Here is a 14,866-nt window from a genome sequence, read left to right as displayed (position 1 = left end):
TATCATCTAAACAAAGGTTCACAGCTACTTGTGGCCCCCATCTAGTTGACTGCCTTGATGTTGCTATTAAACCCTCTGACTTACCCTCCTCTCTTGTTCTTTTTTGTTTACCCACTTTTTCCTTGCTGACTCGTTCATTTCTCACAAACTGGGAGACCTCCTGAGTCCCCAGATCTTGATCCCAATTCTGATACACCTCTACCCCGATATAATGCTGTCCTTGGGAGACAAAAAATCTTAATGCGTTATAGGTGAAACCGCGTTATATCGAACTTGCTTTGATCTGCCGGAGTGCGCAGCCCCGCCCCCCCGGAGCGCTGTTTTAGCGCGTTATATCCGAATTCATGTTATAGCGGGTCACGTTATATTGGGGTAGAGGTGTAGTTCGTTCTGAAGTAACTCAGACCCAATAGCTCGTGGGTCCCTTTCCCTCAATGAATGCACGTTTAACGCACCCACAGACTCCTCTCTCTGCTCTTCCTCATCCGCAATAGGACCTAATACAGAAAACTTGTTATGTGTTTGAACTGTGAAAATGCTGTGTGGTTTGGACAGTTGTAGGGCACTCTCAGTCACTATAAGCCCAGCTGTCTCCTTGGATCCTCTCTTTCCGTGTGTGATTTCAAGAAACTCTTGAACTCTTCTATTCCTGAAGTTAAGCACATCAAATCCTGTTCCCCAACTGTCGGGTCTGCCAGACCCATAGCCTGCTAATCCCTCTGCGGTGGCTAGGATTCCTGCATAACAAATGTCGCCTGTGGATTTTCCTTCCCCAGTTTCTCTTATTCTCCCCCCACCCCCGATCTCTGATTGTGTCCCCCACTTTACTAGTGCTCATGTCCCATCTCTATTGTCCTGGCTCTCAGTGGTTCCCACTCCCTTACCCTGACCCCTTCCCAGTCCTGTATCAGCAAAGAACAAGGTCAGTCCTTCCTCCAAAAATAGGGAGGCCCTGCCACTCAAAATGGGGCTTTCGCCAATCCTTGCAGAGCTGTTTGGCATCCTCTGATCCTCTGGCAAAGAAGGGTCATTCTGAGGTTGGGAATGATGTTTTTCTCTATTGTGCCATGCCTTTAGGCACTGCCTATAAACATGTCCACTTTTCCCACACATGTTGCATCTAATGAAATGCCGGCAATCCTCAGTCTCGTGTGCATTAGAGCAGCAGCGCATGCGCTTCCTCACCACAGCCCACACTAAAATGTTCTGTCGGGTCACATGAAAAACATGTGCATGGCTGCCAGGGATACCTACAGCAGGGATAGTCAATAGGCGGACCGTGAGCCAAATCCAGACTGCCAGATGCTTTTGAATGGACCCCGAAATCTTTTTATGTACTTATTATTATCATCATTGTTATTATTTTTGTATTATTTTCTCTGGGGTCTAGACATTGACTATATCTTGACCAATACATTTGGACCTTGACAAAAAACAATTGACTACCCCTGACCTACAGTAACTCTGCTCAGAACCAATGTAAATTATATGGAGGAACTGGTGCATTGTATTATTTACTTGGATAAGTTCAATGGTGCCTTTAAATTCATCATTCCAAACCCTAAATCAAACATAAACTTTTACTGGGGCATCACAGAAACAAGGCTCATAACATCAGCTGATAGCGCCACAGGATCCACCAGTCAGTGCACAGTGACTTCTGCATAAGTCTCCACCATCATGTCCAAAGAACTTACTCAAGGAGTAAAGCCTCCTTCGGCCCCACCATCTGAGGCTGCAGCTGTCTCCGCTGGAAGAGGAACAAAAATGAATTTCACTCTCTCTGTCCCCCACATACTCCTCACGGTCGTATCTACTTGAAATATATTGCAGCACATTTGGACGATAAGAGTCAATGTAGGAAGGAAGGTCTAGTGAATAGGGTGTTGGACTGGGACTCAAGAGACCTTGGTAAAATGGGGTATCTTGGGGATCTTACTTCACAGGGGTGTTATGAGGATAAAATCCATTAATAATTGTGAGGCGCTCAAACAGTGACATGGGTCATATAAGTACCTAGATAGGTAGTACCAGCCTGTTCCTCTAACCTTAGAAAACATCCTGCAAGCCTAACTCTGCACACTTACGACATTTGCAGCTGACTCTAAACTGTGAGGAAGTGTGGAGAGCACTCAGAAATAACACAGAGGGGGATTAAAGAAATGGACAGAAGTTCAGCAAACAATGCAGTTAAATTCAGCAGAAATGCAGACTAATATGTTTTCATAGATTTCAAGGCCAGAAGGGACTACTGTGATCATCTAGTCTGACCTCCTGTATAACACAGGCCATAGAACTGCCCCCAAATCATTCCCAGGGCGGATCTTTTTGCAAAACATCCAACCTCGATTTAAAAATGGTCAGTGATGGAGAATCTATTACAACTCTTGGTAAATTGTTTCAATGGCTAATTACTCTCATTATTAAAAATGTATGCCTTATTTCCAGTCTCAATTTGTCTAGTTTCAACTTTTGGGGGGAAGAGGATTTAAAATACAGATATTCAGTGGAAGGGAGAAACCTGAAAAACAGTAATGGTGCTACACAGCTATGAATCTGCAGTGGTGATTTGGTCACAAGGAAAAGGCCAATGCTGAGGTGGACTGCTTATGAAAAAACAACACAGTCAAGAACAGGGAAGTAAAATGTCTTCTCTAAAGGGCTGTGGACCAACCCCACCTAAAATAATACATTCACTTCTAGGCACCACTTACCAGAAAGAGATTTTTAGCTCCTTGGGGTAGGGACTGTTCTTTTTGTTCTGTTTGTACAGTGCCTAGCACAATCGGGTGTTAGTCCATGACTAAGGATCCTAGGTACTATGGTAATACAAATAATAAATACTATTAATAATGAATAACTGGAGGGGATGTAGGGAAGATGAATAAAAAAGATCGTGGCACTGGAAGGACAGACTTCTCAGCAAAGAATAAAAGAACTGAATGTGTCCTACTTAGAATCATAGAAGATTAGGGTTGGAAGAGACCTCAGGAGGTCATCTAGTCCAATCCCCTGCTCAAAGCAGGATCAACACCAACTAAATCATCCCAGCCAGGCTAAGTGATGACTAGGGAGGGAGAAGAATTCTTTAGTTTAGTAGTTGTGGTTAAAGGAATGATATGAAATTAAGAAAGGGGAAAGTTAAGCTGAATATCACTCTGACATTGAGGTGCACTAGGTTGTGGAATAGTCTACCAAGGGATGTGGTGGAAACCCCCTCACATGGGACTTTTAAAAATTATTTGTACCGTGGTACCAGATAGGAGCCTCAATCATGGACCAGAACCCCATTGTGCTAGTTGCTGTACAAACACTGAACAAAAAGGACCCCTGCCTTAAAGATCTTAGCTAAGACACTATCAAATGATAGCTCAGTGGTTTGAGCATTGGCCTACTAAATCCAGGGTTGTGAGCTCAATCCTTGAGGGGACCATTTAGGTATCTGGGGCAAAAAATCTGTTGGGGGATTGGTCCTGCTTTGAGCAGGGGGTTGGACTAGACCTCCTGAGGTCCCTTCCAACCCTGATATTCTACTCTATGAAATGCAGTCCTACAGTGGCCAAAGGGAGATGGACTGTCTAACAGGCCTTTCCATTTCTAACATCTGTGGTATCAGGAGAAATAAATGAGATGGCACACAGCAGCCATGAACCAGCAGTGGGTGATGATGACAAATAATCCTAAGGGACAAAACCCTGCTTGTGTAGTTTATTTGTTTTATCCATTTCTTTACTGCCTGGTGCCAGGCAATTCCTCACTATATTGCTGGGGCTCCTAGCAGACACGCCACCACACTGCAACCCAAGGACGGAGCAGGGCTTGGCCTGCCAGAAACCACTTGGGCTTGGATCTCAGCATGTGTCTGTGAGCCCCGCTCTGTCTGTCCGTCCGTGCAAGAGGCCTAGGATTCAGTTTTGTCCTCATCCTGGTCTGGAAGTGCCTACATGCCAGCGCACAATATAAGCCCGTAGAGAGACAGCCCCACCAGACAGCCAGGAAAGCCAGACTCACTGAACGGCCTGCCTGGCCGGCCCATCTACAATAGCTGCCTGCAGTGTGGGTCTGTCTGCAACGTTTGTCTGCTTGTTTGTTATGTCTGCCAGCGTGTCTGCAATATCGGTCTGCTTGTGGGCAACGTCTAGGGTGACCAGATGTCCCGATTTTATAGGGACAGTCCCGATTTTGGGGTCTTTTTCTTATACAGGCTTCTATTACCCCCCCACTCCCTGTCCTGATTTTTCACACTTGTTGTCTGGTCACCCTAGCAACGTCTGTCTTTCTGCCAGGTGTGACTGCAATGGCTGTAGGCTGGGTCGGTCTGTCTCTCTGCAATGTGTGTGTCTGGGCTGTCAAGCCTGGCTGCGGGCTGCAGCGGGGTCTGTCGGATTGTCTGTAATGTCGCTGCCTGGGCTGGCCGCAGCGTCTTTCTGCAATGGGACCGGCTTAGGGTGCCCAGACAGCAAGTGTGAAAAATCGGGACAGGGGGTGGGGGGGGTCATAGGAGACTATATAAGAAAAAGACCCAAAAATCGGGACTGTCCCTATAAAATCAGGACATCGGGTGACCCTAGACTGACTGTGTCTGCAATCCCTGCCGGTCGGTCTGTCCCTCTGTCTGGCGGTCTGTAATGCCTGCCTGTCAGCTGTCTGCGAGGTGTGACAATGACAGACACACGGACAGGCCGGACCGCGAGTCTCTCGCCTCCCCAACCCCCCAGCCCGGCCCGCTCCCCTCGGGCTCGGGAGGGCGGCGGCCCCTTTAAGAGCGGCGGCCCCTCCCCCCCCTCCGCTACTGCTGCTGCTGACAAGATGGCGGCGGCGGCGGGGCCCGCGGGTCCGGCCGGGCCCGAGAGCCGGGTGCTGGGCTACACCCTGCACCGCTGGAGCAGCTTCTCCTCCACCTACCTGCCCGAGTGAGTGACCGAGCCGCCGCCAGTCCCACGGGGGCCGAGCGCGGCGTCGGTTCCCGGCGCCCGCCGCACCGCTCTGGGCCTGCGCGGGCCCCGGGGGCAGGGCCGGAGGGCGAGGCCGTGGGGCAGAGCGGGCGAGGCCGGGGAGCCAGGGGGGCCGGGGACACGGCTCCTGAGAGGGCCCCGGGACGTGTCCGCAGCCTGGCCCCGGCGCTGATCCGGCCGGGCCGGGGGCAGAGGGGGCCGCTCCCCCCCTCCCCCCCTGCCCGGCGTGAGCTGTGTCGGGCGCCCCCACCCCGGAGCCGCGCAGTGCCCCCGCCCCGGGCAGCTGCGGGAGACGAGAGGCCGGCGGGGGTCTCGGGCCTCGGTGTCCTGAGGAAAGATGAGCGGTGGCTGCAGGAAGGGGACACCGGGGTCTGGGGGGGGGGGGCAGCTTTAACCCGGGGAAGAGGGTGACCCGATCATTTCTTCGGTTAAATGTGGCCCACCTGACCCCATGGGAGAAAACCAGGGACTGTCTCCTATCCCTGTGCCCTATTCCTGCAGCGTCGCTAGTCTTCCGTCTTCTGGTGGCCTCGTCCTTTACCTCATTTCACCTCGCTCTTCCAGCCTCGGAAATGCTAACCGGGCAGTAAAGGGTCTGTTCCCTCCACGCTCTGCCTGTTGTTAGGAGGTAGTGTTTTCTGGCCCTCTGTTTAAGGGGTGTGTGTTTGTAAGTAAGTAAGTAGGCTTTAAGGTTTGATCCAGGCTTGAAGAAAGTAGGTCGAAGTTGCATTTTGTCGTATTCACGTAGCATCATTAATGAATACCGAAGTGGTGAAATCTCGGTGAATGCGAATCTAGGTCAAACTGCCCACTAGTTATGACCTGTTAAGTTCCAATGGCTGTTGACAGTAAAATGAATAAACTTTATTAAGTAGCATAAAACTAGTATGGCCTGGCTTTATTCTTATTGATGATGACCGTGTATCAGTTCAGTTTTGAATTTTCATAGATTTTTAAAGGTGCTATTATGTGTAAACAATCTGACCATCTGCATGAAAACAGGCCATAAATTCTGGTTGAACCAGAGCATATCTTCTAGACTGACATCCAGTCTTGACTTAGACTTCAAGTGATGGAGTTATCTCATCCTCAATCTATTTCCTTTGGTTAATTACCTTTACTCATGTTTTTAAAAAAAGTGTTTTACTTCGTTTAATTTTTTTTTTTTTTTACTTAACCAGATCCAATGGCTGGAAGTTAATGCTTTTGCAAGTCTGGATTCCTTTAGTGTCAGATATCTTCTCTGTGTATGTACTCCTAGTCTGTGACCAAATCATCTCTTCACCTTTCCTTTGATAAGCCATATAGACTAAACTCTCTCTCTTTGTAAGGCTTGTTTTCCAGATCTCGAATCATTCTTGCAGTTGTTTGCTTTAAAAAAATTTGAGAAGCATCAGGGTTGATACCAGAACTGGACGAAGTATTCCAGTATTGGTCTCACCAGTGCTATTTACAAAGGTAAAGACTCCCCACTGAATAGTTTTGCTTGTATAGCCAAGCATCCTCTTAGCCCTCTTTGCCACAGTATCTCATTAGGTGTTCCTGGTTAGAGGCTATCTACCATGCTGATCTAAGTTTTTTTTACAGAGTCTCTGCTCTTCAGGATACAATCTCCCATCCTGTAAATATGACTTGTGTTCGAGGATGTGTGACCTTACATTTAACTGTATTAAAATTAGGGCTGTCAAGTGCAAAAAATTAATCACGATTAATGGTGCGATTAATCATGCTGGTAAACAGTAATAGAATAACATTTATTTAAATATTTTTGGATGTTTTCTACATTTTTAAATATACTGATTTCAATTATAACACAGAATACAAAGTGTACAGTGCTCACTTTATATTTATTTTTGATTACAAATATTTGCACTGTAAAAAACAAAAGGAATATTTTTCAATTCACCTAATACAAGTACTGTATTGCAATATCTTTATTATGAAAGTTGAACTTACAAATGTAGAATTATGTACAAAAAAGGTATTAAAAAATAAAACAATGTATAACTTTAGAGCCTACGAGTCCACTCAGTCCTACTTCAGCCAATCGCTCAGACAAACAAGTTTGGTTACAATTTGCAGGAGACCATGCTGCCTGCTTCTTGTTTACAGTGTCACCCGAAAGTGAGAACAGGCGTTCGCATGGCACTGTTGTAGCTGGTGTTGCAAGACATTTACGTGCCAGATGTGCTAAAGATTCATATGTCCCTTTATGCTTCAACCACCATTCCAGAGGACATGCGTCCATGCTAATGATGGGTTCTGCTAGATAACGGTCCAAAGCAGAACGGACCAACGCATGTTCATTTTCGTCATCTGAGTCAGATGCCACCAACAGAAGGTTGATTTTTTTTTTGGATGGTTTGGATTCTGTAGTTTCCACATCTGAGTGTTGCTCTTTTAAGACTTCTGAAAGCATGTTCCACACCTCATCTCTCTGATTTTGGATGGCACTTCAGATTCTTAAACCTTGGGTCCAGTGCTGTAGCTATTTTTAGAAATCTCACATTGTAGGCTGTAAAGTTTTACATTGTTTTGTTTTTGAGAGCAGTTACATACAAATATAGATTATTTTTGTTGTTACACTTTCATGACAGATTGCACTACAGTACTTGAATGAGGTGACTTGAAAAATACTATTTCTTTTGTTTATCATTTTTACAGTTTAAATATTTGTAATAAAAAATAAAGTGAGCATGTACACTTTGTATTTTGTGCTGTAAGAAATCAATATACCTGAAAATATAGAAAAACACCTGAAAATATTTAATACATTTCAATTGGTATTCTATTGTATAACAGTGCGATTAATCATTTTTTTGAGTTAACTACGATTAATTGACAGCCCTCATTAAAATGTATGTTTTCATGTGCCCAGATTACTAGCAATCTGGATTACTCTGTATTGGTGACATGTCCTTACAGTTATTCTCATAATTTTTTTGTTGTATAAAATCATTGCGGTTAAAGTTTGCATGTGTTCTTCCAGATCATTGATAAATATTGAATAGTTGGGCTGAGAATGATCCTAGTGGTAATGGACTAAAACCCCTCACTTGATGATTTCACACTAACTGCTATGTTTGGAGACCTAACAAACCTTATACCAAATGTAAAGGCCAGGAGCAGTCCTTTCCCTGGCTGCAGGCTAAAGTATTCTGCCACTCTTTAAATGGAGAAATGTTAAGTGGAAGCAGCATGAGAAGGAGTATTGAAATTTTGAAAAAAACCTCTGGAAGTGGAGTTGATGCAGTTACAGGATGTACACCATGACACAGTTAAAACTTGGCTTGTTTTAAAAGTAGACAGGACCAGACCAAATGATGGTCCAGAAATGTTGCTAGGGCCCACAGTTAAAACACGGTTCAGTCCTGCCTAAACTGTAGGTCTGAATTATTTGAACCATAATGGGACATGCTAGGAGACTATGTCCTACTGTGTTATGGATAGAATTAATGTAGACTGCTGGTTTCCCCAAAATGATTAGCCCTGTCACTGGGAGAAGAACCATCCTTACTACAGTTGTGGTGAAGTACACCTCTACCTCGATATAACGCTGTCCTCGGGAGCCAAAAAATCTTACCGTGTTATAGCTGAAACCGTGTTATATTGAACTTGCTTTGATCCACCGGAGTGTGCAGCCCCGCCCCCCTGGAGCACTGCTTTACCGCGTTATATCCGAATTCGTGTTATATCGGGTCGCGTTATATTGGGGTAGAGGTGTACTAATGTGGACAGGGTTTCTTCTGTCCATCTCTCATGGACTCTACTAACAAAACCATGGTTTAGACTCACCTTTGGCACTCAGCATGATTTTAAATGTAAAACAAAATTATGAAATGCAAAATCCTTGTCCCTGCTGGCCAGTTAGAGCCCTGCTAGCAACAGCTTTTTGAATGCTAGTGGGGATCTGAATCCATTGTTGACTTAAACTGGTAAGTGGATAAAATGTAGAAGGCTTGGGACTGAAGTTTAATTTTTAAACAGATAACGTGATTCTAGGTATTCTCCCCGAATATTACACAAATACTTATTGGTAGCATTCAGGTAACTCTGGTTGCTTTCTGTTAATATGGAGATGGGGCCAAAAGGCTGTAAGTACAGCCAGTACTTGGCAGTCCACTCACCTGTTTGGCAGTGACAATAGGGACAGCTTCTCTGGGAACTTTTTGTTTGTTTGTTTTGAGGTTGGTGATTGCTAAACTATTAGTTATTGCAGAATCTGAAGTCACTCTTTAAAAATAGGTTTAGTCTCTTTGTTTATAGAGAACCTTCCAAATATCACCCAAGGAAGTACTCTCTCGAATTTGCAGAAGGACAGCTCCAGCATCTTTTACAGCTGTTCCTGAGTTTCCCAAGCAGTCAAATGAAGTTAATGATGATGTTCAGGACACTTTTGCTGTTGCTATTCAGAACTCCATGGGCAGCAGCGAGGGTGTCCAGAATCCAGGAATCATGTCATTGATTCTGTAAAAAGCAACAGAGGGTCCTGTGGCACCTTTAAGACTAACAGAAGTATAGGGAGCATAAGCTTTCGTGGGTAAGAACCTCACTTCTTCAGATGCAAGTCAGATGCAACTTTCCTCAGATCCCACTGAGGAATACACTAAGAAACTGCACCATCTACTCAGGACACTCCCTACACTAACACAGGAACAAATCAACATACCCTCAGAGCCCCGACCGGGGTTATTCTATCTACTACCCAAGATCCACAAACCTGGAAATCCTGGACGCCCCATCATCTCGAGCATTGGCACTCTCACTGAAGGACTGTCTGGATATGTGGACTCCCTACTCAGACCCTACGCCACCAGCACTCCCAGCTATCTCCGTGACACCACAGATTAAAAACTCTGATACTGGTCATTGATTCTGTTGGTTCTTGGGAAAGTTATGAGTTGTTGCCAGGAAAATTGAGTCTAGAACAAATTCATACACTCATTACAGAATAATCCAGCAGGATTTGATAAGGTCCATCATGGAATTCTGCTGTCCTGCCTCAGATGTGGCAGAGAGTAGAAAGATAGACGGAAGTCATCTTAATGCTATTTCAACTGAATGAGGCTGCTCCTGGAGAGTTGTGATGAGCACCTGATCCTCCACTTTCTTAGCTCTCGCCTGCCTCCCCAACTTGTTCATCTATATGAACTGCTAGGATAGAGTGTGAAAAAGCATGGACTGAAATACCAGCAAGGTACAAATTGCACTGAGGACCACTAACTCACTTTGCATAAACCACAGAAACAACCATCTGATTGCAGTGACTTTGGTCAATATTGATCTGAGCTGGATTTGTTGAAAATTCTTTTTAAGGGAGTACACCTTGGTGTGTATTAAATATAATATGTGAAAAGAAGGGGACGGGCATTGGTACCTTTTAATGTCCCATAAGTGCATTCCACTGGGGCTATCTTTCTAGCACATAGCAGTCTGAACCTCCAAATAGTGCCTAGTTTAGTCATCGTTTTATTGTGCTGGAGTAGCTTGATACTTGCAAGATGAGAAGAAAAACTGGTCTTTCCTTCCATCACTTGCTCTGACTCACTGTAGACTGGCATTGCCAAAGAGCTGGCAGGCTCAGCCCCTGGGAAGAAATGGCTTTCTCATGTTGCTGACAAGTTTGTTGTGACTTTTTCCACCACTAAATATCCCAATTTTTTTTCTGTAAAGCGATAAAACTAGGAAATTCCCTTCAGGGTTTTTATTAAGTGAAATAGAAAAGGTGTACTGTTTCACTTCATAAGCATGTATATTTCTCAGACACAAAACATCATACATTGTGCAGAATTGTTTTAGTCCGGGGGAATTCTGCACCACTGCACATGCGCAGAATTCATGTCCCCTGCAGATTTTTTTTTTCTGCAGAAAATATATTCTGCTGGAGAGGTGCTGCAGTTATGCTTTTTGCCCACCAGGGGTTGCGATGGCACCAGAACAGAGGGTACCTGGCTCACCTGCTGTAGCAGGTACTTTTCTGTATTTTTCCCCACACATACCCAACAACCCTCTAGGTTCACTCCCAGGCTCCTTCCCAGCAATTACTTCCTTCTCCTTCAGTTCCTCCTTTACCCCTGACTCCCCCAAGACTTTGCACTGCTTTTGTGGGGAATACGTTTCTGTATTGTAATTTAAATGAATTATTACTCAAAGTTCTGTATTAATATGCTTAGTAAGGAATCTATTTGTCAAAAAACATTTCCTGAATCTTTTTTGTTGTCTGTATTGTTAGACATGTTTGCTGACAGATATTTTGAAATAAATTACCAAAATAATTGAAACTGGCATGATTATATTGTGTTGCTTTGACAAATAAAATATGAAGAATTTTTAATTTTTTGGTGCAGAATTCCCCCCAGGAGTAAACTAGTATCTACCATTCTTGTATTTACCCTTGGATATGGATACACTTGCTTTTTCACAATCTAACCTATTAAAAAGTTTTGATCAGAACAGTCAGAGTGCTAAGAATGTGCTTGATTGACTCTGAGCTGGCTGGAGTGGCATTCCGTTTTCTTTTTTTTTGAAAACTGGTAACATTCTGAATTCAGCTGTCCTGTTTTTTGAGTTTATATTTCCACAGTTGTTTAGAAAAACTGATGTGACAAGCTTCTTCATAGACTTAGAGTCGAAATTTGTATCTTAAGTTTAAATGGTAGAAGGAGGAACTCACTTATGTTCCTTTAGTCACAAATCAGCCTTTTCTTCCTGTTCTGGACTCAACCTTTGATTTGTGATCAGTGAAGACTAAGTATGAAAAGTTCCTGAAGCTTGTTTTTGGATTTTCCTTAAGTAGTTCTAGTTCTTTATTAATTAGGTGAAAGCAGATTTCCATTTGGACTGCAACAGTAGTGTCATCAGATTGCAGTCTGTCAGGTCCCTCTGAAAATGCCTTTGTTGGCTTTTACAGTAGAACTCCGAGTTACGAACATCTCTGGAATTGAGGTTGTTCGTAACTCTAAATGTTCCTATCAAAATGTTATGAGTGTTTTTTCAAAAGTATACAGCTGAACATTGACTTGATATAGCTTTGAAACTTTACTATGTTGAAGAAAAAAGCTGCTTTTAACCATCTTAATTTAAATGAAACAAGCACAGAAACGGTTTCCTTACCTTATCAAATCTTTTTTAAATCTTTCCCTTTATATTTTTAATAGTTTACATTTAACACAGTACTGTATCTACTTTTTTTTGTGTGTGTGTGTGTGTGTGTGTCTCTCTGCTGCTGCCTGCTTGTATACTTCCAGTTCCAAATTAGGTGTGTGGTTGACAGGTCAGTTCGTAACTCTGGTGTTCGTAACTCTGAGATTCTACTATATATGTTTAGTGCTGTTGTTGTGTAGAGTCCATTAGGTAAAAAGCATGCTGTATTTTGGTCAGTCATCCTTGTACACAATGCAAATGTCAACATACTTAATGACAGTTGGATGCAGATGTAGAGAAACAATTTTCCTGAGTGTCTCAGTCTCTGCATTTCATCCATGCATCTGCCCTCTTTCAGTCTATTATGCTGCTAATGGCAATTTTGGAAGAACGTTTGAACTACCACAATGTGCTTTAGATTGCTTTAGGTCTTAATACTTTCTCAGTGAGCTGAAGTGTGCTCTCCATTCATATGTCAGAAGTTTAGATGGTTGTACCTAAATTTTCATCCTTATTTCATTTTTGTTTTCAGAGTAAATGAGAGAACGTATCATGCTTTTATCTGCATTCTTGGATGGCATCTTCAGCAACTTGTATGCAAATGAGGTTTTCCTTTTAATGTATAGAATCACTTCTATTAAATAGGAACACATTTTTTCCCTTTAGAGATTGTATAGTACTTACTGGGTCAGTTCTCAATTTCAGCAAGTGATATGCATTGTGTACCTGATTCTTTTATTCCTCAGTTCTTTCCCTAGCTTTTCTGTTGCTGCATCTAGTAGTGAACCAGCAAGTTTAAATCAGTCTGGAAGAGTCTATACAGGGCAAAGTGCTTGAACAATTTAAAGAAATGGATTTTTCTAAAAGTTATAAAAAAAAGTTGCAACTTGAAGTTCGTCTGTCTTTTTTTATGGTATAATCACTGACTAATCTTTACTGTACTTTTGGGTGTTGAAGATGAACAGAGACCACTCCTGAATTCAGTTGACATGGAATTATTGCTCCTGGAAACTTGGAATCAGACACATTTTTTTAAATCATCCTGGCAATATTTTGTTAGTGGCATATCCCTTGCTGGGTCATCAAAAACTCTGTTCTGGTCTTCTATGCAGGGCCGGCTCTAGGTTTTTTGCTGCCCCAAGCAAAAAAAATTTTGGCTGCTCCCCCCGCACCCTCCTGCTGCCCCAGTCCTGAGTCACTGGTAACTGCTCCCAGGGCGGGTCATTCAGCAGGAATTTTGGATGTGCACAGAACACAGCCAGGATTGGTTCCCATATGGTTACAGAACTGCAGGAAAGTGGAACAATTTTCAGCTTGTGTGACTGGAGGATATCTGGATGCGCATTATAAGACTGTCCTACATAAATGAGGAAAAGTTGAGGTGCCTTTATTATTCTTTTGTTCCATTCTTTGTTTCTATGGGGAATTTGCCAATGCACTATCACTGTCTTCCTTTTAAACAAATAAAACTTAAACTTAATAATAATAATAATAATAAATAATAAAAAAAAAGCAATGGCTGTTGAAAATAGCAATTCCAGTCCTAATAACCACTGGGAAGCATTTCTTGCTCAATTTATTCTACTTTTTCTACAGCAAGTTACAGTGGATCAGTATATTTGATTTGGGAGAAATGAAGTAACAGCTGCCCAAATTGAGCTTGAGCACTCCTGAATTTTGAGGGTGTTCAAATCTGGAAGGCAGGTGCTAGATTCCCTTTCTGAATATTAGCTATATCTGGAAAAGAAAAGTCAATTTCTGCTTCCATGGCTCAGAAGTGTAAATCCTCCTACGTGCCTGGTACTGTACCTAAAGCTGCCCAGTCTAGTAGAGCCTCCCCTCCTTTACTTTTCATTTTAAATTCTAGTGGGATCCACGTACCTGCCTTGCTAGGCTTCAGATAGAGAGGTGCAATGTCCATTTAGTCCACCCAATTCTTTCTTTGGGAGAGAGCCCAGGGCTGAGGCGGCAGGAGGTGCAGGTGGGGGTGGGGGTAAGAGCCCAGGCTGGGGCGGCAGGAGGTGCAGGTGGGGGCCAGAGCTGGGGCAGCAGGGGGGGTGGGGGGGAGAGCGAAGGGCTGGGGCAGCAGGGGGTGCAGGTGGGGGCCAGAGCTGGGGCAGCACGGGGTGTGGGCAGGGGAGAGTCCAGGGCTGGGGCAACACAGGGGTGTGGGGGGAGCCCAGGGCTGAGGTGGGGGGCGGAAAAATACCTAGAGCTGCCTCTGTTCCTACCATTTACAGCAAGCTGTAGCATGAGGTTTCAGTTTTACACTCCTTCCCTCTCCCTTTCCTGTTAATTGCGGCCGAGGGAATGCTGGGAAATGTAGTTCTTTCCCTGCTCCAGGGCTGGCTCTATAGGCAGGGAGCTAACCAAGGAACTACAGCTCCCAGGGCTCCCTGTTGGTTCTCAGCTCTCATGCTGGATTCTTGCGCCCCTGCAAATTTGCTGCCCCAAGCACCTGCTTGCTTTGCTGGTGCCTAGAGCCGGCCCTGCTGGGCTCGGCTCAGCTCTGAGCCCCAGCGATCTGGGGGAATGGCCGGAGCAGAGAGCGGGATGGGTCCTGCCCGCTTCTTCTCCTGCCCCAGTCTCCCCCGCTGCTCGGGCCAGTCCCCGGCTCTCCCTGGGGTGCAGCGCCCATCGCTGCTGCAGTTCCGCGGCACGGCTCTGCCCGAGGCTGCTGTTGCTCCCTTGAGGAGACTGGGTCACTTCTCGGGCAACCCCGCACCAGGGCCGGCTCCAGCATTTCTGCCGCCCCAAGCAAAAAAAAA

At 44.5% G+C, this 14,866-nt stretch overlaps 1 protein-coding gene across 1 annotated transcript in view; it reads left to right on the top strand.

The window, feature by feature from the left end:
* Window positions 1–4,808: 4,808 nt before the first annotated feature.
* Window positions 4,809–14,866, top strand: part of MKLN1 (muskelin 1) — a 176,252-nt gene continuing 166,194 nt past the window's right edge. The window contains exon 1 of the mRNA XM_026648895.2: window positions 4,809–4,913. Coding sequence (XP_026504680.1) covers window positions 4,810–4,913 — 104 coding nt within the window. The 5' untranslated portion in view covers window position 4,809. The remainder of the gene's footprint in view (window positions 4,914–14,866) is intronic.

This window comes from Terrapene carolina, unplaced genomic scaffold (genome assembly GCF_002925995.2).
Source record: "Terrapene carolina triunguis isolate 2854851 unplaced genomic scaffold, T_m_triunguis-2.0 Scaffold68, whole genome shotgun sequence".
Classification (NCBI taxonomy): Eukaryota; Metazoa; Chordata; order Testudines; family Emydidae; genus Terrapene; species Terrapene triunguis.
This window is presented reverse-complemented; position numbering and strand designations above follow the sequence as displayed.